Source organism: Leucopleurus acutus, assembly GCF_964270905.1.
Source record: "Leucopleurus acutus genome assembly, chromosome: 19".
Taxonomy (NCBI): Eukaryota; Metazoa; Chordata; class Mammalia; order Artiodactyla; family Delphinidae; genus Leucopleurus; species Leucopleurus acutus.
In genome coordinates this window covers 11,555,908-11,581,385 of record NC_139161.1, presented here as the reverse complement: position 1 = coordinate 11,581,385, position 25,478 = coordinate 11,555,908, and the positions used below count along the sequence as shown (strand labels likewise).

The window sequence follows — 25,478 nt, the reverse complement described above, 5'->3', positions numbered from 1 at the left end:
GGCGGTAGAGGGGCTCACCCTTGGTAAAGCAGGCACCACCTCCAGCCCCCCACCCCAGCGTGGGAGAAACTACAGACGTGCCAGGTGGGGTCAGCATGCCCCTCTGTTTGACGACCTAAGTCGCCAGCCTCCAGAGATGGGACCCTCATCCAGCCCCCTTCCCCTCCTTCCCCCGCTGGTGCCCATGGCTGTCACCTCCAGCGACCAAATGGAAAGTTGCTGCCACTTCAGTGATGGGTGCCCCAGGTGCCCCAGAACAGGCTCAGAGCGGTTCATTAACATGCCAGGTCACAAAGCCTTGGTGCTCCAGAAAGCTCCCATGGAACAGTGGTGTCCTGTCAGCTCTGCTGATTGAACTCATGTGTCGCTATCGAGAATGGAGGGGGTGTAGGTGCAGAAATAGCTACAGCCCTGCCCTTTCCTGCTTTACCCTTCAGTCCCTAAACCTTTAGGTGGTGCAGGGTGAGGTGAGTGACTGTGTCAGTGGGAATTGCAGGTGGGAGGCCACTCAGAACCAGAGTGGGAAAGAGAGGGAGTCCGGGATGGGGGTGGGGCAGCCCAGGGGAGGGTATTGGAGCCCAAGTGAGGTGGGGGAGCATCAACTCGGGCGTTACAAGTATGGAAAGGGAGAATACCAAGATGAACGCTGTGGACCTGGACCCTCAGGGTTATTTGGCGATGTTGCTGTGAAAGTGTGGCTTTCAATACACTTAGATGGACGTTGGAAGAAACCTGTATGTGAGTGTGGTACACACATGTGTCTTCTAATTCTGTCCATCGAGGGACCAGGAGCAGTGGCATCCCAATGGCTGAGCACACACCCAGGGCCCAGATCTTGGTCTCTATGACTAGTCTCCCACTGGAAGGACCCAGGGCTCCTTGGAGAAATGATTGATTCTGGAAAAGTACAGGATGAGCTAGGAACATCTAATTGTGCAGGAAAGCAAGGAAGTGCTCAGAGAATGATGGGGACGCAGCACAGGACACAGGAGCCAGCTGAAGGGGCTCTCACCGTCCAAGTCTGGGAAATTTGAGCATCAGAATAACTAGTGATAGTAATGGATGATAACCCATTGAATACAATACGAAACCACAGTGATATCGATACATTAGTACGTTGCAAGTTTGACAAGGAGAAGGACAGTTAGTTTCAAAGTACCTCCCCACAAACCACTCATTTTTTATAAAGGAGAAAGATGTAACTTTAATGTAACTATCTAATCAAGCAATCAGAGAGAACATCACCAGTAATGGGACAAATCAAAATCATCCGGCACCTGATAGGATTCAGTGGAAACGCAGCAGCACATCCATGATATTCCTGCCAAAGAAACGTAACTTGAATTTCATCATGGGTGTGGGTAGGCAGAATACTGGCTCCCCACAAAGATGTGCACCCCTTAATCCAGGGAACCTGTGAATATGTTACCTTACATGGCAAAAGGGACTTTGCAGCTGTGATTAAGGTTACAGACCTTGCGATGGGGAGATTATCCTGGATTATCCGGATGGACTCAATCTAATCACTTGAATACTTAAAATTGGAAAACTTTTCCTGGCTGGGTCAGAGATGTGAAGCGAGAGGGAGCTGACCCCCTCACCCTGTTGCCAGATTTGAGGTTGGAGGAAGGGGGCCATGAGCCAGGGAATGCAGCCTCTAGAAACTGGGAACGGGCCTCAGTTTTCAGCTGGCAAGAAAACGGGGGCCGTGCTCCTACCACCCGAAGGAACTGAATACTGCCAGCCACCCAATGAGTAGGAAATGGAGTCTGAACGAGAGTTTCCAGAAAGGGGGCGACCTGCTCGCATCTTGATTTCAGTCCGGTGAGATCCATTCTGGACTTCTGACCCCCAGAACGGTAAGAGCAGATTTGTGTTGGTTAAGCTGCTAAATTTGTGGTGATTTGTTACGACAGCAATGAAAAACTAGTATAATGAGGAGAAATCAGACAAACTCCAATTGAGGGACACAGGGCTACTTACTAAGCACATTGAAAGAACGCAAAATTCGTAAGATCAACAGCTAATTAGAAAAATGGGCAAAAATGAATAAGCATTTCAAGAAGAAATGTGAATGGACACTAAAAATATGAGTAGATGATTAACCTCATTTGTAATTAGGCAGAACAAATTAAAAACCACAGTGAGATTCCATTTTATTCACCATATTGGCCAAACTGATGATACCATATGTATGTGACAATGGAACTCTCAGGGTCGAGTTCCTTGTGCTCCAGGCCCGGAAAGACACGGCTCAGGATCCCAGGTCCACAGGAGGATTAGCGGGGCGCTGGGACAGGTGAGCGGCCGCCCGGCCCCGCCCCGCATGCCCTACCCTGCAGACCCAGCCCCCACCTCTCATTGGTTTGCGCCTCGTCAAGCCCCGCCCCCAGGCCTCTCCCTCCCGCCTTCCCCAGGCCCCGCCTCCGCAGGCTCCACCCAGGCCCGCCTCTCGTCTTGAGCGCCTTGCCCGAGCCCCGCCTCCTTGTCGTCACTTCCGGGAAGAGGAGCCCGCGGAAGGCGGAAGTGTGTGTGCCAGGGGGGCTGCGAAGCCGGGCTGAGGTGTTCCTGGCTGGCACCCCGCGGCTGCTCTGGGTCTGGGCGTGGGGACACGCGGGTGGTCAGCGAGAGCCAGCGGGGAACGAAGCCATGAGGCGGCCGCGGGGTCTGGCGGGGTCTGGAGGTTGACTGCTCCCGCCGCCTTCCCGCGAGGCCGCCTCCTCCAGGCAGCCACCCGTTCCCCTCAGGATCTCGCGCCCCGCCGTCGTCCCGGCGCCTTGGACTGGGGCTCCCGGGCCCCCAGCCCCCACGCTATGACTGCGGCCGCCGCCTCCAACTGGGGGCTGATCACGAACATAGTGAACAGCATAGTAGGTGTCAGTGTCCTCACCATGCCCTTCTGCTTCAAACAGGTGAGTCCAGTGGGCAGTGGTCGCCGCCCTCGCCGCCCCGGGCTCATCCCCTCACGGGAACTAGGGCTGGGGGAGGCGGCCCTGCAGCTCTTCCGCCTCGGGACTGCAAGAGAAACCGAAGGAATTTCCTCAGTGAAAAACTTAAGCACAATTAATAACAGACCGAAGTGCAAGTGTAGCAAAAGAAAATGATCCTTCAAAAATGGAAAGTGACCACAGGATTCAGTGTTCTTTTTCTTTACTATTATTTTTTAAAACTGTGACCTGACTGCACTTGTATTCAGAAGCACACAAGTCAAACCCCCAGGCCCTGGAACTAGATTGGGGTGTTGGTTACAAGGTGATTACTAAATTCTCCAGAGTGTACGCTTAATATCTCTGCGTTTCACTGTATGCCAATGTTACCTTGATTGAAAAAATCTGAAATGTTAAAAAATTGGTGTCATCCCAACATTAAATACTGCATGAAAGAAAGTCACCGTTTTTTTTTTTTTGAAACTCACCATTTTTGAGGTGTGAATTCATTTGGCTTCTGTTTAATTCACAAATAGACAGGCATTTGGTACGTTAGAAAAGGGAGATTGATGGAATTATCAAATTGGGTAACCTCTTTCCTAAAAATGAACTTCTTAGCTTCCTCTGTGCCACGGTGGAGGTGCCGCTCCACCTGCCTCCTAGGACAGGAGCTGTCCACTACCTGGGTTGCTTAAGACTGGGGGAGGAGGAGTGGGACACCAGAGAAGAACAGGTGGCCAGCAAGGCTTCAAAGACCAGTCTTATATGATGAAACCAAATAGGTGGAAAAAAGTGAAAATAAGATGGACATTTTGGAACTGAAAATGGGCACCAGTCGTTTAATTTTAGATTAAGACTTTGCATTTTTCATATTTAGCATCTTTTGGATAAAACTAGCAAAAAGAAAGAAAATGAGTTTATGGTTCCCATGTGAGTGGTTGATCTGACTTGGTTGGTGAGCATGTTGGCAGGAGGACAGAGACTGCAGGCCTATGTGGAAGGCCATGCTGGCGGCTTCTAGAAGCCCTGGGGCAACATCTGTGTCTCGGTATGTGAATCCCAGTGTGAGCCGGACACCTCTGTTTCTGGAAGGACTACATGTCCCAGCGTGCGTTGCGACTTGCCTGGCGCAGAACTGCATCCTGGGATGTGTAGTTGGCTGGTCCTGCGTCTGTAAATGCAGTGCTGTCATCCTTGATGCCTGTCTGCCAAGTGCCACCATGGTAGGGCTCTGGTGATTCAGATTTGAGTATCTGCCATGTGCTGGGCACGAGGCCCCTGCCAGAGCATTTAAACATGGGCCAGGCTGACTTGCCTGGGGTAGAGCTTAGAGGTGGGGGTCTGCATGCAAGCCAAGACCTGGAAGTGGTTTGCCCTGCCCCGAGGGCCTGGCTGAGTTAGGACACTCTCACCCATCTCTCAGCATCTTCTCCGCAAGAAGCCGTCAGCCAGAATACAATGTGAGGCCAATGGGCAATTTGGAGATGTGTGTTTTGATCTGGCAGCCAGGTCATTTAAAAAAAGTTTTGGTTTGCATTTTTTGTTTGTTTGGTTTTAGTAATTTGGGTACTTTTCCAAAAGAATTAACATTTTATTGAAGTGTAACATGCATAGAGAAAAGTGGACACATTTTAGGTGTACTCTTGATGGATTTTCCTAACGTTAACAAACACATGTAGCCAGTTCCCAGCTTAAGGAGCACAGCATTGCCAGCACCCTCCAGCCCTGCCTTCTTACTGAGGGTCCCCCTCCTACCCCCAGTACCACAGGTCAGTGTTGCCAGATTTTAACTTTACGTGAATGGGTCATGTTGGTACATTTCGATGTCTGGCTACCATTCCTCAATTTATCTGTTTTTTAACCTTTACTAGGCAGGCGTGGTGTTTCCTATTTGGAGTGCTTTGGAACTTGTGCACAGGCTTTGACCCCGTGGACGCATTCTGTGGGGTGGTGACCTGCGTGCAGGAGAACTGGGTCGTGGGCTGTGTGTGCGTTCTGCTCTGCTAGATGCTACTAGGACAGTTGGTTGTTTCTTCAGTTTTTGGATTACAGATAAACCTGCTGTAAACATTGGCATGCAGGTTTGTGCATGAACACATGTTTTCATTTCTTTTGGGTAAATACCTAGGAGTGCAATTGCTGGTCAGATGGTGAGTGTCTGTTTAACTTATAAGAAAGGCGTAAATGTCATTTTTAATCTCTTCCTTCCAGAATGTGTTTATCACTCGTAGCTGTTGATCCAAGTGGCTGGAAGGTGGTTTGCTGTAGGGTGTCTGCAGGGAACTGGGGAGACTGGCAACCCCTTGCTGTTCCTTGAGACTCTGGGAGGGGCTGGGAAGGAACCAGTGTCCCTGGTGCTCTTTTGGGGTCATGCACAGGCTTTATGTCTTTGGACAGAGCCTGTGGCCACCACATCCAGGAAATTGTCCTTTTAATGCTAGGAACCGCTGCCCATAGGCACGGGAACTAAATAGAGCTGGGGCCTCGTGTCTAGGGGGCGGGGGCCGTGGGGAGGGCTGTTGGTCGTAGCACATGCTGTTCAGTGTGAGAGGTAAAGATGCTGGGTAGCTTTATTTTGTTAACATCTCTTTCTCTCCCAACCCTACAGTGTGGCATCGTCCTGGGGGCCCTGCTCTTGGTCTTCTGTTCTTGGATGACGCACCAGTCGTGCATGTTCCTGGTGAAAGCTGCCAGCTTGAGCAAGCGGAGGACCTACGCTGGCCTGGGTGAGTGCATCGCCTCCCCAGGGAGCGCTGGACCTTTCTCAGTACCTTCTTAAGAAGTGCAGTGGTTTGGGCCTTATTCTTTTTTTGTTGTTGTTCGTACATGCGGCACGTGGGATCTTAGTTCCCCGACCAAGGATTGAACCTGTGACCCTTGCATTGGAAGCATGGAGTCTTAAACACTGGACCGCCAGGGAAGTCCCTGGGCCTTATTCTTTTAATTACTTTTCTTCCACTTTATTCTTTATTCCTTTGAACAGCAGTTTCTTATTTTAAAATTTAATGCAATTTAAAAAAAACTGTTAACATCAACACACATTTTAAAATTGAGGTGATACTCATTCTCCTGTCTCCCCTTTATGCAAATCCACACAGAGAGCCCTCTCTCAGTTCAGGCAGCCTCAGCAGCCTCCGCTCCTGTGCCCAAGAGTCCCCAGAACCTTCCTTCCAAGCTGCCTGACTGGGATCTTGCTGCACATCCCCACTTTGAATGCCATGGGCACACTGTCCTTGGGCTCGGGTTTGTAGCTGGGAGCAAGTCACCATCTCCTCAGTGCTGTCCTCTGTTTCCTGTTGTTGTTGGTTGCAATTTCGTTTCCTCTAGATCTTTCTTGCTTTGATTTCAGCTGAGGCAGAGAAGGCTGTGCTTTCCACCTCCTTTCAGTTTGACTATTTCCTGGGAAACTTGGCTCTGAGGGCAGGGTCCCTCACTCTCCTGCCCACCTCAGGGTGATGTGTGCAGGCTGCATTCTCTCCACTGCCTCGGAACTTTCAGCTCTGCACTCCATTCTGGGGATACGTGGTGTGGGTGTTGAAATACCAATGCACGTGGTCTCAGGAGCCGGCCCTGAGCACTTCTAGGGAAAATTCCTGTCCTCTGGCTGGAAGTCCCTGACCCTCCAGCTAGTGTGTGGCCAGGATGCTGCGTCCGCTCGTGGAGGGCCTGGTTGGGCCCTCAGCTCACAGCTCTCACGGCAGAGAGGAGGCAGCAAGAGGAAATGGTGTGCAGAGTTCCAGGGGCCAAACAAAATAAAAACATCTGCAGGCCCCACATGTGGGCTTTTGGCAGCGTGACCTCTGGTTTCCTTCCAGTCTGCCTACTTTGCATTGGCATGGAGGTACTTACATTTGTTCTGACCTCAAAACTGAAGGGCTGCTTCCTTCTCTCTCCGTTCTGATGAGAATGGTGATGTCAGACCTTTTTTATTCTTTAAGTTTTTTTTTTTTAAGTAATCAATTTATTCATTTATTTTTGGCCGTATTGGGTCTTTGTTGTTGTGTGCAGGCTTTTCTCTAGTTGCAGCGAACAGGGGCTACTCTTCATTGCAGTGCGTGGGCTTCTCACCGCGGTGGCTTCTCTTGTTGCAGAGCACAGGCTCTAGGCGCGCGGGCTTCAGTAGTTGTGGCATGTGGGCTCAGTAGTTGTGGCTCATGGACCCTAGAGCGCAGGCTCAGTAGTTGTGGCGCATGGGCTTAGTTGTTCCGTGGCATGTGGAATCTTCCCGGACCAGGGCTCGAACCCGTATCCCCTGCATTGGCAGGCACATTCTTAACCACTGCGCCACCAGGGAAGTCCCTGTCAGACTCTTATATTGCTATTGGAGTCATTTGGGGAAGTGAAATTTATCAGCTAAATTTGCGCCCCGCCCCACCCCACACATGAGACCAAATTCTACTTGGGATTAAATGTGCTCCTGGGCAGGTTCCTTCCTCCGTCTGTGGGGCCATGGCCTTTAGGGTGACTCTTTCTCCCCACTGAGGGTTCCTGTAGCAGACATCCCACGAAGTGGTTGGCTGTGCCCTGAAAGAGGATGGGTGACCCTGGCCTGGGGAGGCCGTGGTTTTTGACAGCTGCCTGTCTGAGTATTCTTAGAAAGTCCCTGAGAAGGCAAACTGGTTTGGCTAGTTGTGAAAGATTGAAGAAAACTACCCATGGACACCCTTCTGCATGGCTGGCTGGGGCTCCTACCTTTAACTGCTTGTGGTGACTGCAGCCCAATTCTAACTGCTAGAAGCAAAAAGGATCAGAAACCACCAGTGGTCTCTGGTTATGTCTTTGGTACCAAACAAGATGGCTCAGTTGTGTGAACTCCCACAGTCCCCCAGGCCCAGCCTGCAGCATGAGCTGCCCTTCATCTTGGCTCTGTCTTGGCATAGTCTCAGAAATGGACAGGCCCCACCGCTTGGAAAGGAGCCCTAGACAGGAAGAGATGGGAATCTCTCGGACCCTGTGGGCCAGCAACCCTCCCACACTTCCTGAGCCACCTCCTACTACCTGCAGGCCTTTCTCTTGGCCTCTGCCTTCTCCTGGCCCAGAGCTTGCGCTGCAGCCAGAGAAGGTGGCCCAGGAGGAGAGTGCTCACTGCATCCTCGTGCCGCAGGTCCGGGGAAATACAGTCTCTGTCAACAGAGCCCGCAACACATGTTGTCTGCTGGGCCCATGGGCATCAGGCAGGTGGGGGTCAAGGAGATGGACAGACCTGGAGACAGTGCAGGACATGGTGCGGAAATTCCTAGAAAGGCTGTCGCAGCTTGAACAAATAACCTTTTTAAACTGTCCGCGCTCCGAGGAACGGGTCGGTGGTTTTCTAGCGTTTGAGTTTGCGATATTTCTGTTTGGACCCTCCCTGGAAATAACCATAGCTCTGCTCACTCCGCTCTGGCCAGTGCGTAGGCATCGCTGGAGAATAAACTTTGCCAGTTTGGGGAAATAAACACTGGTGGATTTTTTATTGGTGTTTTGTGTGTGTTTTTGTGGTGTCTTGTTTGCTGCTTATGGGCTGGTCCACTTCTTACCTGCTCCTCCTTTGCACTGCATGGCCTACTTTTGAGTGGACTTTTCAAACCCCATTTTCAGAAGATATACAGCTATGTCAGATAGTCAACTGCCCCTAGAAGTCATGGCCCCCTCAAGGCCACTCTGACCCGGGCCCTGCCCGAGGAGGGTGGCCGGGCCTCGCCGCCACCTCGGAGTGCTCAGTTGTGCGCAGCAGATGCTCTGGCACCATGTCTGTGGTTCTGTCAACCGCCCGCCTGGGTTTCTGTGGCCCTGGTCAGCCTGCTGCCCGCTCATGGGTTGGGTGGGGCCTGCAGAGGACCTGTCCCTCCCTGCCTGTCTGCGGTTGCGTGACCTGTACCTGTGGATACTTGGCTTGGGAAATGAGGGTCGTAAAACCAACCTTTCTAACACCCAGGATTCTCTGCACCCCCTACCCCTCATTTATCCAGCAAATGCTCATCACCCCCTGGCGGATGGCCTGGCTCTGGGGAGGGCTGGGTTGAGGTCATCACCCTCAGCTTGAACAGCACGATTTGCTGCGTGCTTCCCCGCTCTGCCTGCCGGGCAGGAGGCTTTGGACTGTGGGTGGTGAGTATGGGAGTGAGGCTGGGGTCCCACACTCAACGAGGCGGGCTAAGAGTCAGTTCTGTGTGCACAGCGGCCATGGAGCCGTGAGCGAGGCCATGGCCCCAGGAGGACGAGCTGAGCCAGCGTCTCCGGGGAGACTGGAGAGCCCCTCCTGACACCAGTCCTGGCTGCGCACCTGGTGGGAGTGCCGGCTCCTGGCCCCCGTGAGGCCTGGCCCGTGAGCCGCAGCGAGCCTATCACAGATGGAGAGGGAAGGCCCGTCCCAGGAGCGTGGGGAAGGGACGCACCTTCTCAGTGACCACCCCACACACTCCTCCCAGCCTCTCGGGGCAGGTCTGGTTCCGGCCCAGAGGGGCAGGAGGGCAGTCCCCGGCTTGCCAGGCAAGAGGCTGAGGGCCGGGGGGCTGCCAGGTATTTGTATCTGTGACTCGGGATTAGAGGTTACTGAGGGATGGACACTTGAAATGGTGGGTGGAATGTGTGTGGGGCTGGCCCAGGTGAGGAAAGGGTGAGAACGGGGCTGGAACCACAGGCCGTCTCAGCACAAGCAGCAACTTGGGGGCAGCCCTGTGAGGGTGTCGTTCTAGGAACCAGTCGAGTCTTTCTGGGTGACGAGGTGCCACCTCCCGACTTGACCTCTGGCTTCCTGGAGCAACATTAGCTTCCTCTGTCCAGAATGCAGGTGTGTTCTGGAACTTTCTGTGGCAGGGTGCTCTGAGCATTTGGAATACGCTGAGATGCTCAGCTTCTTTTTGGAGAAGGAACAGGAATGGGATGGCTGGGCCCCAGGCACCTTCACGTTTGGGGCACCGGGCTCTGTGTCTTAGATGACCCTGAGGTGCGAGTGTCTGTGCAGTAGTCAGACAAGCTGGGAGGCTGGAGTGACCTCCCCAGCAGAGTGACCCCCTTTGCTTCTCAAGGCCACCTGCCCTGTGGCTGTGTAGCCCGGGTCAGGTGCCACGCTCACTTGCTTTTGGCAGTGTCATGCCTTTTCCTAAGTAATTTGAAAGTAACAAGCATCTTTGGACTCATTCATATCAGTTGGCCTTCATGTTCCCTACTTTCCCAGTCTCCTGGGCGGCCCTGGCGCTGTGTGAGGGAGGGACAGGGGCAGGAAGCTGGGGCTGTGCTGTCACACGCACCCCCTTCTGCTTGCTCCTGGGAGACCAGAGCTTCTCTCTGCCCTCGTCCTGCTGGACTGTGGGGATGGGACACAGGGGTTCCCGGCCACTGTTAGGTCCTGGCAGGGACCTGCTGAGTCAGCTCTTAATCTCGCCTCTGCTAGAAGCAGCTCCACTGTCAGGAAGGAAGGGCAGAGGGGCTCCTCTCCGCTGTAGGATGCACTGTTCACCAGCAGGGCAAGTGGGGGCAGGCCCGAATGCACTTGTCCCGTCCTGTCCCAAAGTACCACATCTGAGATTTTCTTCTGAAATCACAGAGGAGACATAGCGGCCCTTAGCCAGGTCCCCTTGGTGTGGCTGTGAAAACCAGATGTACTGGGGCTAGGCTGAAAGCCCTCCTGGGCACCCCCTACCCCTGTGCAGCTTCTGCCCCAGGCAGGCCTCTTTCAGCTTCCTTCACAGCTGCCCGGCTTGCCCAGAGATAAACTGTTACTTCGCTGGGATGGTTTTTCTTGTCTTTTTTTCTTTCCTTTTCTTTTCTCTCCTTTTTTTTTGTGTGTGAGAAAACCAACCCACACTGGCTTTGTTCTTATTTGCTGTGATTCTTGTTTGTTGAAGGTAGATCTGAAAAAGAGCATGGGACCAAGATTTTAAAATACCCCTTTTAGGGCTTCCCTGGTGGCGCAGTGGTTGAGAGTCTGCCTGCCGATGCAGGGGACACGGGTTTGTGCCCCGGTCTGGGAAGATCCCACATGCCGTGGAGCGGCTGGGCCCGTGAGCCATGGCCGCTGAGCCTGCGCGTCCGGAGCCTGTGCTCCGCAATGGGAGAGGCCACAACAGTGAGAGGCCCGCGTACCGCAAAAAAAAAAAAAAAAAAAATAAATAAAATAAAATATCCCCTTTACATCCATGGAACTCCAGACCTGCAGGTTTTTGTCAAATTGCCTTTCACAGCTTTTATTAGTAACATTTTTACTGATGTGCTTCTCCCACTGTTGGACTGAGCTGTTCATTTTCTCCCCCACCCTCCGCCCACTAGCGTTGCATGCCTACGGAAAAGCAGGGAAGATGCTTGTGGAGACCAGGTAGGTGGTGCCATTCTGTTGGGGTAATTCTCTCTGTTCTTCACCTGTGGCCAAAGAGAAACTGGAGGATTGTTGCACAATGAGCCGTATGTTTTAGATGCGGATTGGTTCATAGCTTAAAATATTTCTCTGAAGTGTTACTTACTAAACAGCTGAAAGTTCAGTTTATTGTACTCTTAAAATGATTAGTGTCAAGGCTGAAAGCCTTATTTAAGTCTAAGAAAAATATAAAAATGGAAAACCCAGGGAACATAGCGAGGGGGCGCTCCCACGGCTGCACTTCATCTCTTGGTTCTGTTCCTGAAGCTCGTACGCACCCCCCACCCCGCCCCCTGCCCCGGACACTGTTGCATAAAGGTGGCATTAAACTCATATTCTCCCTTTGGAGTAAAATTTTATGAGATGAAAAAATGGCTGGGAAATTGCACTTTTAGGCTTCTAAATTAGGGAATTGCAAACTGAAAAGGATAACCTTTTCTAAAGCAATCGATTGTTCTTTTAACTTGTCTAACATCACAGTGCATTTTTGTAGCACCTGAAAGAACTTTTAGAACCTCCTGTGGAGAGAAAAATGTAATGCCACATAAAGAAGAGTTCAGTGTTACTCAATATTCATTCTGAGTAAAATAGCAAACTCCACAGCCAAACCCTGTAAACCGCTGAATGTTGATACCACGTCTCCCACTCAGCCCCTCCCTTGGGTTGTTGCGTGTCAGCGGCCACCCAGCAGGGATGGGGGCACGTCTGGGGCTCCCTGGGACCCTGGTGCTCAGCTCTCAAGCCCGTGCCTGCCTTCCTTGCAGCATGATTGGGCTGATGCTGGGAACCTGCATCGCCTTCTACGTTGTGATTGGCGACTTGGGGTCCAACTTCTTTGCTCGGCTGTTTGGGTTTCAGGTAAGGACATCTGCAGGTGCGTTGGAAGGCTTGTGGCTGCTTGTGTGGCAGCCCAGGGACACTGTTTAAGTCCACATCTCAGACGGGTAGTGGGAGGGGGGCCGAGGCCAGCATGCTGTGTGGTGAAGGGCCTTGGGTCAGTTCCGGGGCTCTGGGTGGGAAACCCAGGGATTAACTGGGGCAACGCCTGGTGCTCCCTGCAGGTCACGGGCACCTTCCGCATGCTCCTGCTCTTCGCAGTGTCCCTGTGCATCGTGCTGCCACTCAGCCTGCAGAGGAACATGATGGCCTCCATCCAGTCCTTCAGCGCCATGGCCCTCATCTTCTACACCGTGTTCATGTTCGTGGTGAGTGTTGGGCTGCCAGCTGCCTTCCAAGGATGACAGGAAGGTGATGCAGAATCGTCCACAGGGGCGCGGTGGATAGACAGGGCCGGCAGGGGAGGGGAGGCCTCCAGGGCAGGGAGTGAAAGTGCGATGCTCCTCAGTTCACGAAAGACCTTTCATATGGGGTTTGTGGCCAGGAGTCAGGAGGCCAGCCTTTTGTCACAAGGGGGCGAGCAGCTGTTTTCCAGTGAGTGTTTATCACAGGCTGGGGGTGGGATACAGCGTGGAGTTGACACTCAGGGTGCCCCTTTCCTCCCAAGCCTGGGAGGCCCTCAGTGGGAGCCCCTGGGCCTGAGCCCCTGATCAGTCCTGCGGGAGCAGAACGTGAGATCTGTGCAGTGGGCTTTCCTTAGAAGACCAAGCACCCGGCGGTGTTCCCAGCGTCCCTTGGCTGTGAGGGCCAGCCCAGTGACCATTCCCCTCCTTTCCAGACAGCCCTGTCCTTGATGGGTTTGTCTTTTTTTTTTTTTTTTTTTTGATGGGTTTGTCTTTTAAATCATGTCCGTGCAGGACTGTCAAGGACCTGCCAGGTTGGGGGACTGTCCTGTCCCGGAGGCGACTGGGGCCCATCAAGTGGGCCTCGTTGCTTACCGTCTGCGCTAAGCAGCCCTGGACAGGCAGCTGCCCCCGATGTCAGGAGGCCCTGCAGCATGCGCTTCTCTGGGCAGCACCCGGCCAGCTTGCAGCACAGCAGAGGGCAGCGGCCCCGGGACCGTGCACCACCCCCGGCCCCTCCAGCTGGTGGCACCAGGCGGCACTGTGCCAGAGGCTGCAGGCTGTCTCTTTCCCACTGTGGTGCAGGCAGCATCCATTCTTTGCCTGGCTCTGGCCCGAGTCCCACCTGTGTCTGCTGTCTGGTGCCAAGCTCCGCTTTCTTCTCCTCACAGATCATGCTCTCCTCCCTCAAGCACGGCCTCTTTGGTGGGCAGTGGCTGCGGCGAGTCAGCTACATCCGCTGGGAGGGTGTCTTCCGCTGCATCCCCATCTTTGGCATGTCCTTTGCCTGCCAGTCGTAAGTACTGCCTGCTCCCAGGGCCCCGGGTGTGAGTGTGTTATGAGGTGGGGCTATGATCCTGGGAGAGGGAAGCACTGTTTTGTTCAGTGGTTGATCCAGGCCACGAGGAGTAATGTGTTCTTCACCGTGGCCTTCCTGCTTTGGGTTCAGGGTGGGAGTTAGATGTTTAGTGAGGGAGAAATCGACTTTATTCCCAAGATGTGTTGCCGGCACGTTGGTGAGAGCGCCGAGTTTGCCAAATCCCCCACAAGTAGAGTTGGCTGTGGGGAACACAGAACAGCCCCAAACCATCTGACTCACAGAGTCCCGAGCATTTTGCCAGAATTTAGCTGTTCGTGTGAGAATATTTAAGAGAAAATTGCACAAACATTGACTTCAGACTGCCGCTGGGATGCTTTCGGAGGCCTGTGTGTGTATGTGCGCGTGCACGTGAGCAGGCGTGCGCTCTCTGGCACGCAGGGCTTTGTAAATGCAGAGCAGCTATTTCCTTAATTCCAGCAGCCTTATCTTCTCTACCAAATGACAGGAGCCTGTGATTCATGCCCAGTCAGGTGGTAACCCGCTCAAAAGAGAGGCATAAATCCGGCGGGGATAGGAAGGGACCATCGGTGGCGGGGGGCTGGCAGAGCAGCCCCCCACAACTCTACGGGCATCAACTGTGCCAGTCGTAAACTAATGTGACAGATGAGACTGTTCAGACTGCTGTGTTTACACCCACACGCGAGATCCAAATCGTGGTTTCCCACTTCTCGTCTCTCTTGGCAGCTTGGTTTCCACCAGAACACTCTCCACTCTTGCTGTTTAATGTCCCCGTTACAATCAGTGACAGAAGTTACATCCTTTTGCCATGTACCTAGTTACCGGTTGTCCTTTTTGTCTGAGTTTGCTTCTTTGAAAATAAACCCTGGTCGGGCTTTTGGTGGTGGCTGCTCTGTAGTCAGGCACGTCTGCTGGGTTTGGTTCTCAGGTGGAATTATGGGTTCCGGAGGGGTTGTGAGCACATGTCCCGTCTGCTGCTCATGGAGGGCACGGGGCCTGCAGAGGCACTCACGTTCCCTAGGGAGCGGTGCTGAGGGGTCCAGAGCTGGGGGCATCCAAGGGCAGAGACGGCTCTTCCCTCCCCTGCAAGTCTGCCCCAGAGCACGTGTGGGGCGGGGACCTTGCTGCTCTTGCCGAGTGACCACGGGCCCGGCTGTGTGGCTGGTCTCCCCGTCCTGGACAGGCCGTGCCTCCACTGTGCCATCACTGTGTGGCCCTTTCTGGTCTGACTTCGCAGTAAATGAGTACGTGTTGGTGCAGGACCACTTGGCCCTGCGGCCCAGAGAAGCTCGGAGAGAGCACTGAGCACATGGAGGCCCAGGCTGTGCAGGGAGACAGGCGGACTCCTCTGACTCAGGTAAACTGAGTCACAGGGCTGCTCAGCGAGGTGGGCAAGTGCTCTGTGGGTGCTGGGTTGGCCCACCACGGGGGTCTGGCTGCCCCCAGGGGTCCTTGGGGCCCAGGCAGGTTGGGAGCAAGGCGGGGACCGTGGTCGTTCCACACGCATCCATCCCCACTTTCAGGGCACAGCCGCCTCCCCTCAGTGTCAGCGGCTCTTGGGCAGGGACTTCTCCCTGTGTGCTGGGGGCTGGGGCTCCCTGGCATGGACCCCACTCTGGTGCAAGGAGCTGGTCAGCACCCAGATGATGGTGCCAGTTCCCCTGCAGGTCCTCTGCCGCCTCCCTGGGCTGCATGGGCGTGTGGCCACCCGCTGCCCTCTGCCGGGCTGAGGTGAGGACAGCTGTCTGCTGTGACCCCTGCCCACTGGGGGTAGCTGATGGGATGGTGTGCAGGGCCGGGGGATGGTGCCAGCTTCTGCCGGCCAGGCCTCCCCCATCCTCATCCTTGTCGTTTGCTGTTAATAACGTTAGCGGGTCCTCTTTGTTCTCCTTTCACTTTTTTAAAGGCGGTTTTGGGATTTGGCTCCACTGACTATTGTGGTTTCATTTATGTTCTGACGCGCCCCCTCCCGGCCTCCCGCGTGGCGTGACCGCTGGCCCCGTCTCCCTTGGTGCTGAGCCTGAGCCTTCAGCATAGCGTCACCCTGCTTTCTCCTCTCAGGGCTGCACAGGAGACCCCCGTCCCCCCCTCCGCCCCTTCCTGTTTGCCTCCGTGGGGCCCACGTCTCGCAGGTGCAGGGTCCCTGCCTGCTGTTTGCAGAGAGCCTGCATGGACGCATCCCTCCCAGGCCTGGCGGCACTGCCCTGCTGGCTGTGGGCCGTGGGACTGAAGCCACTCTTCCCGTCACAGAGCTGGGTCCACGCCGGCTCTGAGCCCCTCGCTGAGGCGCTGAGATGGGCAGGCAGCCCGGCTTGTTTGTTTAACTTTCCATTCTTTTGACAGCGATGCTCTGAACCGCTTCCTGCTTCCCCTGTAAACACGGGGTGCTTCAGCCCAGCCCGGAGCGGTCACGCTCCTGCTGCAGTGGAACAAACGGCCTTTCATCCTGTGGCACTTCTGAAATGTTTACAGAGATCACGTTCAGGGAGGGCTCTGAGTACTGTCTGTAGTATTGTGAGAGCTCGGCCTCGGCTCCAGTGGTGGCCAGCGTGGTGGGAAGGCAGGTGTTGGAGACTCGGCTGGGGCTCCGGGGGAGGTGTGTCTGTCTCTGGAATCGGCTCCGTGAAGTCGCTCATTTTTATACAGCCAGGTCCTGCCCACCTATGACAGCCTGGATGAGCCATCAGTGAAAGCCATGAGCTCCATCTTCGCCTCCTCCCTCAATGTGGTCACCACCTTCTATGTCATGGTAGGAACCCTTTCACACCCCACCCCCTTGCACAGTTCCTCCAGTCCCCCAGTGCAGGCCTGCCCTCTCTCCTTCCCATCCCAGTGCCCGCTCAGCTCCAGGGCCACCTGTGAGCCCGCTCCCCAGGTGGTGGTGTTGTCCCCATCCCGGGAGGAGTGTGGGTGCCTCAGCGCAGGGCCTGGAGCCTCCCCAAGAGCTCTGCTGATGTGCTGTAGAAAGGTGGTCCATCAGTGAGAAGTGGGAGACAGTGAAATAGCAGAGAAAGGATATCACAGGTTCCAGCCCACAGATGCAGATACAGTTCATGTTTTGGGAGATTTTCCCTCCAGTCTTCTTAATTCTCCTCTTTGTTGTTGTTGTTTTTTTTTCCCCCCGGTACGCGGGCCTCCCACTGCTGTGGCCTCTCCCGTTGCGGAGCACAGGCTCCGGACGCGCAGGCTCAGCGGCCATGGCTCACGGGCCCAGCCGCTCCGCGGCATGTGGGATCCTCCCGGACCGGGGCACGAACCCATGTCCCCTGCATCGGCAGGCGGACTCTCAACCACTGCGCCACCAGGGAAGCCCCTTCGTTGTTTTTTTACATGGCAAATAGAGATATAAATTCACTGAGAGTCTGGCTTGTTTCCCTGAACTTTGTGGTTCCACCATTCTTGTTGGTTTTTACAAATGGTCCGTCAGATTGTTGTCCACGCTGAGCCTGAGCTCGTGGGGACCTTGATTTACCCCATGGTTTGGGTTTTGAGCCAGATTAAGTCCAGCCCCTCTGCGGGGCTCATGGGGCATTCCGATGCTCCCTTTCCATGCAGGCAGCTCCCTTCTCTTGGTGCCCTGTTGTCCAAGTGGGGAGAAGCCACATCGGACTCTCACCTTTAGACCTTCAGCCTCTGCTTGTCAAGGAGGTTGTTTACGAGCCAGGAGCTGGGGGGCCTTGGTCTTGCTGCAGCTGCTCGTGATGAGGCTCGCGGCTGTTCCGGGGAGGGTGCGCCCCTCTCACCACATGCCCCCTCCATCCCTCTGTCGTCCCCCTGCAGGTGGGCTTCTTCGGCTATGTGAGCTTCACCGAGGCCACCGCGGGCAACGTGCTCATGCATTTCCCTTCCAACCTGGTGACCGAGATGATCCGTGTGGGCTTCATGATGTCCGTGGCCGTAGGCTTCCCCATGATGATCCTGCCCTGCAGACAGGCCTTGAACACGCTGCTTTTCGAGCAGCAGGTAAGGTGCTCAGGGCCCCTCGGACGGCGTTCTGCCCGAAATTGTCTCTGCCCTGGTCTCAGTTATGTTGTCCTCAAGTGGCTTTTGCTAGTTCTTTATTTTCCTGGGCGGTAGTAGGAAGAGTTTTTCCTAGTTAAAAATTAAAAACTCCAATTAAAATGAAATCTTTTAATAGGGATCTTTTTTTTAACCAACTTTGGAGAACAGAGCCTCAGATCAATCGGGTCGATTCCAGCAGGAGATGTGGAGTCAGGCCCAGTGTCCAAGCAGGTTAGGCTCGTGTCCTGTGACTTCCCTGCTGTCCCCCACATCGGAGAAGTAGCAGGAAATCAGGGGCTTGCTTCAGCACAACCCTGTGGGAGAGGAGTGGTTGGGAACTCAGAAGAGCTTTTTTAACTGACAGGAGCTGATAATGGCTGGCCGGGTGGGCAGATGAACGCTGGGCTCAGGCCACCATTCTCTTTACATTTGTGTAAGGGAAAGTTTTGATAATTTGACAAAGGACATCTGAACCTTGAGAGAGGCTGAGTTTTGTTTGCTGTCGTGTGTGTAGGCCCAGCGCCATGTAGTCCTGTGTAAGCAGTTTTCCAAATGTACAGTGGGAACCCACATTCCCCTGGCTCTCTAACTCCTGCCCGGTTGACAACAAGAGGTGCAAGTGTGGTAGCTCGTGCCCAAGGGCGAGGGCATGGGGTTGGCCCTGTCTCTCTGCGGTGGTTCTTGTGTTCCTGCCCGAGTCCTTGAGCCTGGTCTGTGGCGTCAGCCAGGACTCCTGGTGGCCACTTGAACTGCTTAGGCCATGGTGGCGGGGAGGGGAGAGTCTGGTAGGCAGACGGGGTGGGTGGCTGCCTAGGCCTCAAGGACAGCTGGAACTGGGCTCGTCCATGTGGCTTGGCGCATGGTTGAGGCAGCCTCCAACAGATTCTGCCACCAGGGATAACACCTTGAGGCAGAGCTCCAGTCCTCAAGAACTGGCTGCCTGCCCCACCCCTGTTAGCTGTTCAGGCACCTGGGCACCAAGCAAGGCTCTGTCCCCTGGGGGGCGCGGCAGGCTAGCTTATGCGGCCATGGGGTCCTCTGATGCAAACATGTACTTCATATCTGAACAGCATTTGTGTTTCTGTAAATAACATGTTTTTGTGATTTTTTAAATTAGAAAATCAGTAGCGGTATTAAAGGAAACGTTAATTCAAGTGGAAAACTTACCTGCATGCCTCCATCCTCATTCGAATGACCCGTTCTGCTCCCCTTGGCGTTTGTGTGCATCTCTTTGCAGATTTCCTCTCGCTGTGTTTTCTCCCGTCTTTAGTCCATGTGTATCCATAGAAACCCCCAGCATCACTAAGCCCTTGCTCTCACTTCCTGTTCATTGCTGGTCTTTCACCCTTGACCTATCACGGGTGACTCTCGTGACACCCTTCCTGCATGTAGCTGCCCATTTCTTCTTCTCCTCTTGGAGTGTTTCTTGGGTAAATTTCTGTAGGTTTCTGAGTCAGAGGGTGTAGACCTAACAACCTCCCTCACTAGTCTGTCCTAAGAAAGCTGCCTGTGCAAGTCAATTGTGGATATTGGGTGCCTCCAAACCGTAGTTCTGGAAGGGTCTGAAGCTTCACTTGAGTGCTGTTTTCCTAGCCCAGCAATAGTAATCATGGCTAGCCCCTCCTGTGTGCACAGCACTGTTCTAGAAGCTTCACTCCCATCACCTCCTTTGGTCCTCACCACAGCCTGATGAGGTGCTTCCGGTGCCCCTGTGCCTATGGATGTGGAGGTGAGGCCAGAGGTGGTCTCTTTGGCTTGATTACAGCATGTAATGACTTGACTTGTCCCCTTGTCTTCTTCCTGGACGCGCCTGCTGGAGACGAGGATGGCGCAGCCGAGCCTGTCTGCGTGCATGGGGGGCCCACTGCACCCTGAAACCCACTGCGTGTCACTGTGAACTGGGGATGTGTTCTGTTTCCCGTGCTATGCAGTATTTTTAAAAATCTCTCTCACAGCATTGCTCTAAAAGGAGAACAGAAGGATTTGTTCTTCGTATCTCAGAACGAAGTTGTTATTTACCACCGTAGCTGCTGTGAGGAGCAGCCTGGACCTTCCTGGGGTCCGCAGTTCTGGTTGCAGGTTCACGTTCAGGCACATCTGCCTGTGCCCAGAGTACTCGCCTGCCACCTCCCGGGCAGACCTACCTGGGGTGCTGGCAGAGCCCTTTAAGGACTTGCTCACTGCAGGGTGGAGAGGAAATCGGTCACTTCAGAACCTTGTTTTTATTTTCCTTCATGTAGCAAAAAGATGGGACCTTTGCCGCTGGAGGCTACATGCCGCCCCTGCGGTTTAAAGCCCTCACCCTCTCGGTTGTGTTTGGAACCATGGTCGGTGGAATCATGATCCCAAATGGTAAGTGGGGCTGCTGCAGCGGCTGGCCTCCTGCTGGCCTGTTCTGCCCCGTGCCCCCTTCCTGCTGTTGTGCGCCCCTCCCTCAAGTCTCGTGTTCAACCAAGATGCTCAGAATCTCACCACCGTCCTCTCTGGTCAAAAAAAAGTCTAGAGACTCTTGGGCGCTTTTTTCTTTGGCCTGAGAAAGGCTTGGGAGAAAAGGCCGCAGCTTGATGTGACCACAAACACGTGGGTGGAAGCTGCGATGCGGGGTCCCCGCCTGATGTGTGAAGTTAGTGGTTATAAAGAAGCTCCTGACTGCTGACTCCTGATTTCGTTGACACGTCACCCAGGGAAAAGGGAAGGGCCCTGGGCAAGATTTCTGTTGTCCGATGTCCTGCTGCAGCACAGACAGAGCTCACTGTCCTCAGACATCGAGTGGGCCCTGCATGCCCTCCAGGGAGCGACCCCCAGGCCCCACACTCCAGGCTCCCAGCTTCCCCACGCAACCAGGACAGGCCCTGCTCAGTCACTTGCTGGGCAGCAGGTGGGGTGATGTAAGATGATCCGGCCCAGAAGCCCCCGCTGGCCGCCCAGATGCTCCGCGAGGAGCCATAACAGCGTTGTGGACCCAGCATGGGGCGGGCAGTGCTGTTAGCCTCACCTGACTGGCGAGGAAGCTGAGGTACAGAGTGGAGGGGACTTGCCTGAGGCGCCTGGCCCGACACTGTCAGATCGGACACCCTAAGGGTCCTTGCAGGCACAGAAGGCTGTGCCCCGCTCCTCGCTGCTGTCCGGCGGCACGCGTAGATGCGCCTTAGTGGCAAGGCTCCTCACCCTGCTCGCTGGAAGCTCACCCCTCCCTGTCACTCTTGTTCCCAGTGGAGACAATCCTGGGCCTCACGGGCGCCACAATGGGAAGCCTCATCTGCTTCATCTGCCCGGCGCTGATCTACAAGAAGATCCACAAGAACTCCCTCTCTTCCCAGGTGCGTGCTGCACGGCGCTCTCAGCCCTACTCAGGGCGGGTCTGGGTCGGGGAGAGCAGGAGGCGGTGTTCTCTGAAGTTCCTGTGAACTCGTGTTTCTTAGCACAAAAGGATCGTGGTCCTGTGGGCCTGAGAAACGTGGGGTTAAGGCAAGGTGAGCAGCCTTGCGCCGCAGGGCCGCCGAGCCGAGCTGCCGACCACGCTTATCGGAGCATTGAGTGCTGAACCGCTTTCCCCTTCCTCTGCACAGTGACCGGATTACCGGTGTGTGCCACACGCTCACGTCCCCGCCTCCATCCCCTACTGAGGACATCCACACTGTCTCGCTGGGGACTGTCTTGTTGGTGTCACCTCTGCAGTCTTTCACTGTTACAGACAATGCCAGGGTGACTGTCTGTGCCCACGAGCATTTCTGTATATTTGAGAAAGTACCTATAGGAAGCTCTCTGGGCCCCGGGATCCCTACGTCAGGAGTGGGAGCTTTCCCCCAAGGACCCGTGTGCAGGTTAGCAGCCAAGCTCTGCCTCTCCCCTCCGTCAGCCCGAGGATGGTGGCAGGTCTCGGCTGCTCTGGAGTGAAGGTGAGCATTTCTCTTTCCATGAACTGTCCGTGCTTTTTGCTCACCTTTAATGGAGTTGTTGAGCTTTTTCTTATCGGTTGATTTTGGTAAATTTTTTAGGAGCGTAGTATACATATGGCAAAACACATAATTCTCAGGTACAACTTGATACATGTCGGCTAAGTTCCACACCTGGAACCACCTCCAGGCCAGATACAGAACATTCCAGCACTTGAAGCTTCCCTGGGGCGCCCCACAGTCTTTCCTCCACTAAGGTTACTGCCTGTCTGTCTTCTAACATTTTGGAATAATTTTACCTGCCTTTCAAGTTAGTACAAATGGAGTCTCACAGGAAGTGTCGGCGTGTGTCTAGCCTCCTTACTCAGCATCATGCCTGAGTTCCTCCGCGTTACTGCCAGGGTGGCCAGGGGTGGTTTGCCCGTCTTCCCTGCCATGTGATTCTCCACTGTAGGAATCTATAGTCACCCAGAGCAGGGTGTCCTGGACGGGCTGTTCTGCACGTCTCTCCTGGTGCAGCGTGTGTGCACTTTTGTTCGTTATTCACCTAGGTGCGGAATTGTTGGGTCCTGAGGTTATGTCTGTCCAATTTTAGTAGATTTTGCCAGACTTTTTCCAGCTTTCCAAAGTGGTCCTCAGGCACCATATTGGAATTTTAGTTGCTTTAACATCTACTGTCCCTTTGTTAGATTCTAGCCCTTCCGATGGACGTGTAGCAGTACCTCATTTGGGTTTTAATTTGCAATTTCCAGATGACTGTTGAGCACCTTTTCATACTCTTGTTAGCCGTGTGGGTGTCTTCTTTGTGAACGCCTTTCAAGTCTTGCCCATTTTTTAACTATTGGGTTATTTTTTTCTTATTGATTTGTAGAGGTTTGTAAAAGATTCTAGATATAAGACTTTTTTCAGAAGTATATATTACAAATGTTTTGTCTCATTCTTGGCTGCCTTTTCACTTTCTAAATGACACCTTCTGATCAACAGATGTTCGTAATTTCAGTGTAGTTCAGTTTTTTGAGTTTTTCTTTTGCTGTGTGCTTTTTATGTACTACTTAGGAAATTTGCTTATCCCCAGGTCCTGAAGACAGTCTACTCTGTCATACTGTAGAAGCCTTGTATTTTCTCTTTCACATTTAGATCTACTTCCCATCTGGAACTCTTGGTGTGTGGCAGGGGTCAGGGGTTGTGTTCTGTGTGACTCTCCAGTTGAGCAGCAACCCCTTGCCCCAGCGTTACTGGGCACCGTTGTCATCAGTCACCTGTGTACGTGTGAGGCTGGGAACTCCCATTCACTGGTCTGTCGGTCTCTCCCACACTAGCGCTACACTGTGTTGGTTGCTAAGGTTTTGTAGGGAGTTTTGATGCTGGCTGCTTTAAAGATGGCCTTTCCTATTGTTGGCTGTTTGCATTTCCAACTCAATTTTATTTTTTTTAATTTTAAAAATTTTTTGACTGCACCACGCAGCATGTGCGATCTTAGTTCCCCGACCAGGGATGGAGCCCGTGCCCTCTGCAGTGAAAGTGCAGAGTCTTAACCGCTGGACCGCCAGGGACGTCCCCCAAGTCAGTTTTAGAAGTGGCTTCTCAGCTGTTGGCATTTGATTGGGATTGCATCAAACTATAGATTGAAGACTTGACATCATCATTTTGCAGTTTTTCCTAATTTCCATCCTTATTTCTTTTTTTTTTTTTTTTTTGTGATACGCGGGCCTCTCACTGTTGTGGCCTCTCCCGTTGCGGAGCACAGGCTCCGGACGCGCAGGCTCCGCGGCCATGGCTCACGGGCCTAGCCGCTCGGCGGCATGTGGGATCTTCCCGGACCGGGGCACGAACCCGTGCCCCCTGCATCGGCAGGTGGACTCTCAACCACTGCGCCACCAGGGAAGCCCCATCCTTATGTCTTATTTCACCACTGGCTTCTTTATTTATTTATGTATTTTTAATGCTAATAATATAAAATTTTAACTTTTTCTCTAACAGCAAAATCGCAAACAGAAAAAACACTGTAACGAGTTATGAGAGAGACCACAGAAAAAAGGGAGAACATTCTAGTACTTTTAATGGTACTGTTTACCTGATTTTTGGATAAAAGGCCACACATCTTCATTTTGCACTGGGTCCTACATATTAGGTTATATTAGCTCTGCTCTTGACTGCTGTGCTCCTCCTGAGGCAGATCTCAAACCTTTCCTTATCGGAACCCCCTTCTGTCTACAGCCCTTTGGGGACTCTAGCTGATTGTCACCAGTAGCTTCTTTAGATTTCCAAACTTTGGGGGATTTTCCAGGACTCTCTTTTATTTCGAGCACAGTCCCAGTGTGATTCGAGAACACAAGCTGAAGAACTTCAGTCCTCTGACATTTCTTGGGGCCCAGCAGATGGTCTATTCTGATGGCTGTTTAGCTGTCTGTAGAGTCTGCAGTTGTTGGATGCAGTATGCATCCAACATGTGGTTGAGTTGAGTTTAGTAACTGTGATTTTTAGATTTTACATATTCTTACTGATTTTTTAATCTTCTTGTGTATCACTTATGAAAAAGGTATGACAGTTCCCACTTTAATTATAGGCTTATTTGTCTTGTTATATCAATTTTTGCTTTTGTTTTGAAGCTATGTTATTAGGAGCATACAGTTTTAAAATGGCTATATCTTATTAAACTGACCCTTTTGGTTGTGAAATGTCCCTTTTTATCTTTGGAAATGCTTCTCTCCTTATAGGCAGCCCTGTCTGAACAGTGTAGCTAATCCAGCTTTATTTGGGGTTTATATTTGCACAACATTGTTTTTATTGTCCTTTCTCTTTTGGTCTCTCTATGCCTTTATATTTAAGGTATGTCTCGGGTAAGAGCATTTAGTTGGCTTTTGTTTTGTTTTGTTTTGATCCATCCTGATAATAGGAGTATTTAAGACTATTTACAGTTAATAAAATTACTGATTTGGGGGGATTAAAGCTTCCGTCTTACTCTTTGTTTTCTGTTTGTCCCATATGTTCTTTTTTCTGTTTCTTTTTTGCTTGCTGCCTTTTGGATAAATCAAGCATTTTAGGTATTTATTGTCTGTTCTTCCATTAGCTGCTGTACGTTTCTGTTCTACTAGTGGTTATACGAGGCAGTTTAATGTGAATCCTCGGCTTATTAGAGTTGACCATAAGTTAGTTTTTTTTGACTGTTTCCCAGATGAGGCAACTATCCAATGATATTTTAACTCCATTTACCTTCCTCTGGCCTTCGGTGCTGTTGTTTTTATGTATTTTAATTTTACATATATTTTAAACACCACAAGACATCATTATTATTGTTCAAATAGTCAGTTTGTTTATATTGATCCTTTGTACCCTCTTGGTTTTCTGGGGCCTGGTCCTGTCCCCTGACATGCTTGATACTTTGTGTAGGTGTATGTGAGAAATCGTGGAGGCTCTGGATGATGTTGTCCTCTGTCCAGCAGATGGAGAGGATGGGCAGAAGGCCTGTGTCCACTTGAGGCCAATCTGTTTCAGGTTTGCCCTCACCCCTAGAGTGGAGCCCTTCCTGAGTCTCAATGCAGTCACCCGCAGATTGCTAACTTATCTGCTTAGCTTTCATCCTCTTGGCAACTGCTCTCTGCACGACTCTGCCCAGCTGGTGGCTGGCACGTGCCTCAGGGGAGAACTGAACACAGAATGTGGGTGCATCCTTGGAGGGTTCCTCTTCTCCAGGATTGTAGCCGCTCCGGTTCTGGCTGCCGGGGAGCCCTCACTTCTAATGCCTGGGACCCAGTCTGTGTGCCTGCAGGCTCCAGGGCTGTTCAGCACTGCTGACTGGGAAAAGCCTGGCCTGGTGGCCCCTCGGTGCTTATCTGTTCTCTGGAGTCTCTCACCCTTCAAGTCTTAGCTGCTGAGGTTGTTCACCAGTCTTCAATTGGGGATTTTGGTGAGCTTTAGGAACTCCTTATAATATGAGGAAATTGGCCCATTGCCTGCCAAATTGCAAATGTTTTTCCCAGTTTGTGAAGTACCAGTGTTTTAGTCTATCAGACTCTTTGT

The 25,478-nt window shown here is 52.8% G+C and overlaps 1 protein-coding gene across 3 annotated transcripts in view; it reads left to right on the top strand.

Annotated features, from left to right (window-relative positions):
* The first annotated feature begins 2,511 nt into the window (after positions 1 to 2,511).
* Positions 2,512 to 25,478, top strand: part of SLC38A10 (solute carrier family 38 member 10) — a 42,037-nt gene continuing 19,070 nt past the window's right edge. For all 3 annotated transcript variants that reach the window (XM_082861045.1, XM_082861046.1, XM_082861044.1), the window contains exons 1-10: positions 2,512 to 2,912; positions 5,536 to 5,653; positions 11,178 to 11,223; positions 12,027 to 12,120; positions 12,324 to 12,467; positions 13,394 to 13,518; positions 16,207 to 16,309; positions 17,341 to 17,523; positions 19,803 to 19,914; positions 20,776 to 20,882. In XM_082861045.1, coding sequence (XP_082717171.1) covers positions 2,814 to 2,912; positions 5,536 to 5,653; positions 11,178 to 11,223; positions 12,027 to 12,120; positions 12,324 to 12,467; positions 13,394 to 13,518; positions 16,207 to 16,309; positions 17,341 to 17,523; positions 19,803 to 19,914; positions 20,776 to 20,882 — 1,131 coding nt within the window. In that variant the 5' untranslated portion in view covers positions 2,512 to 2,813. The remainder of the gene's footprint in view (positions 2,913 to 5,535; positions 5,654 to 11,177; positions 11,224 to 12,026; positions 12,121 to 12,323; positions 12,468 to 13,393; positions 13,519 to 16,206; positions 16,310 to 17,340; positions 17,524 to 19,802; positions 19,915 to 20,775; positions 20,883 to 25,478) is intronic.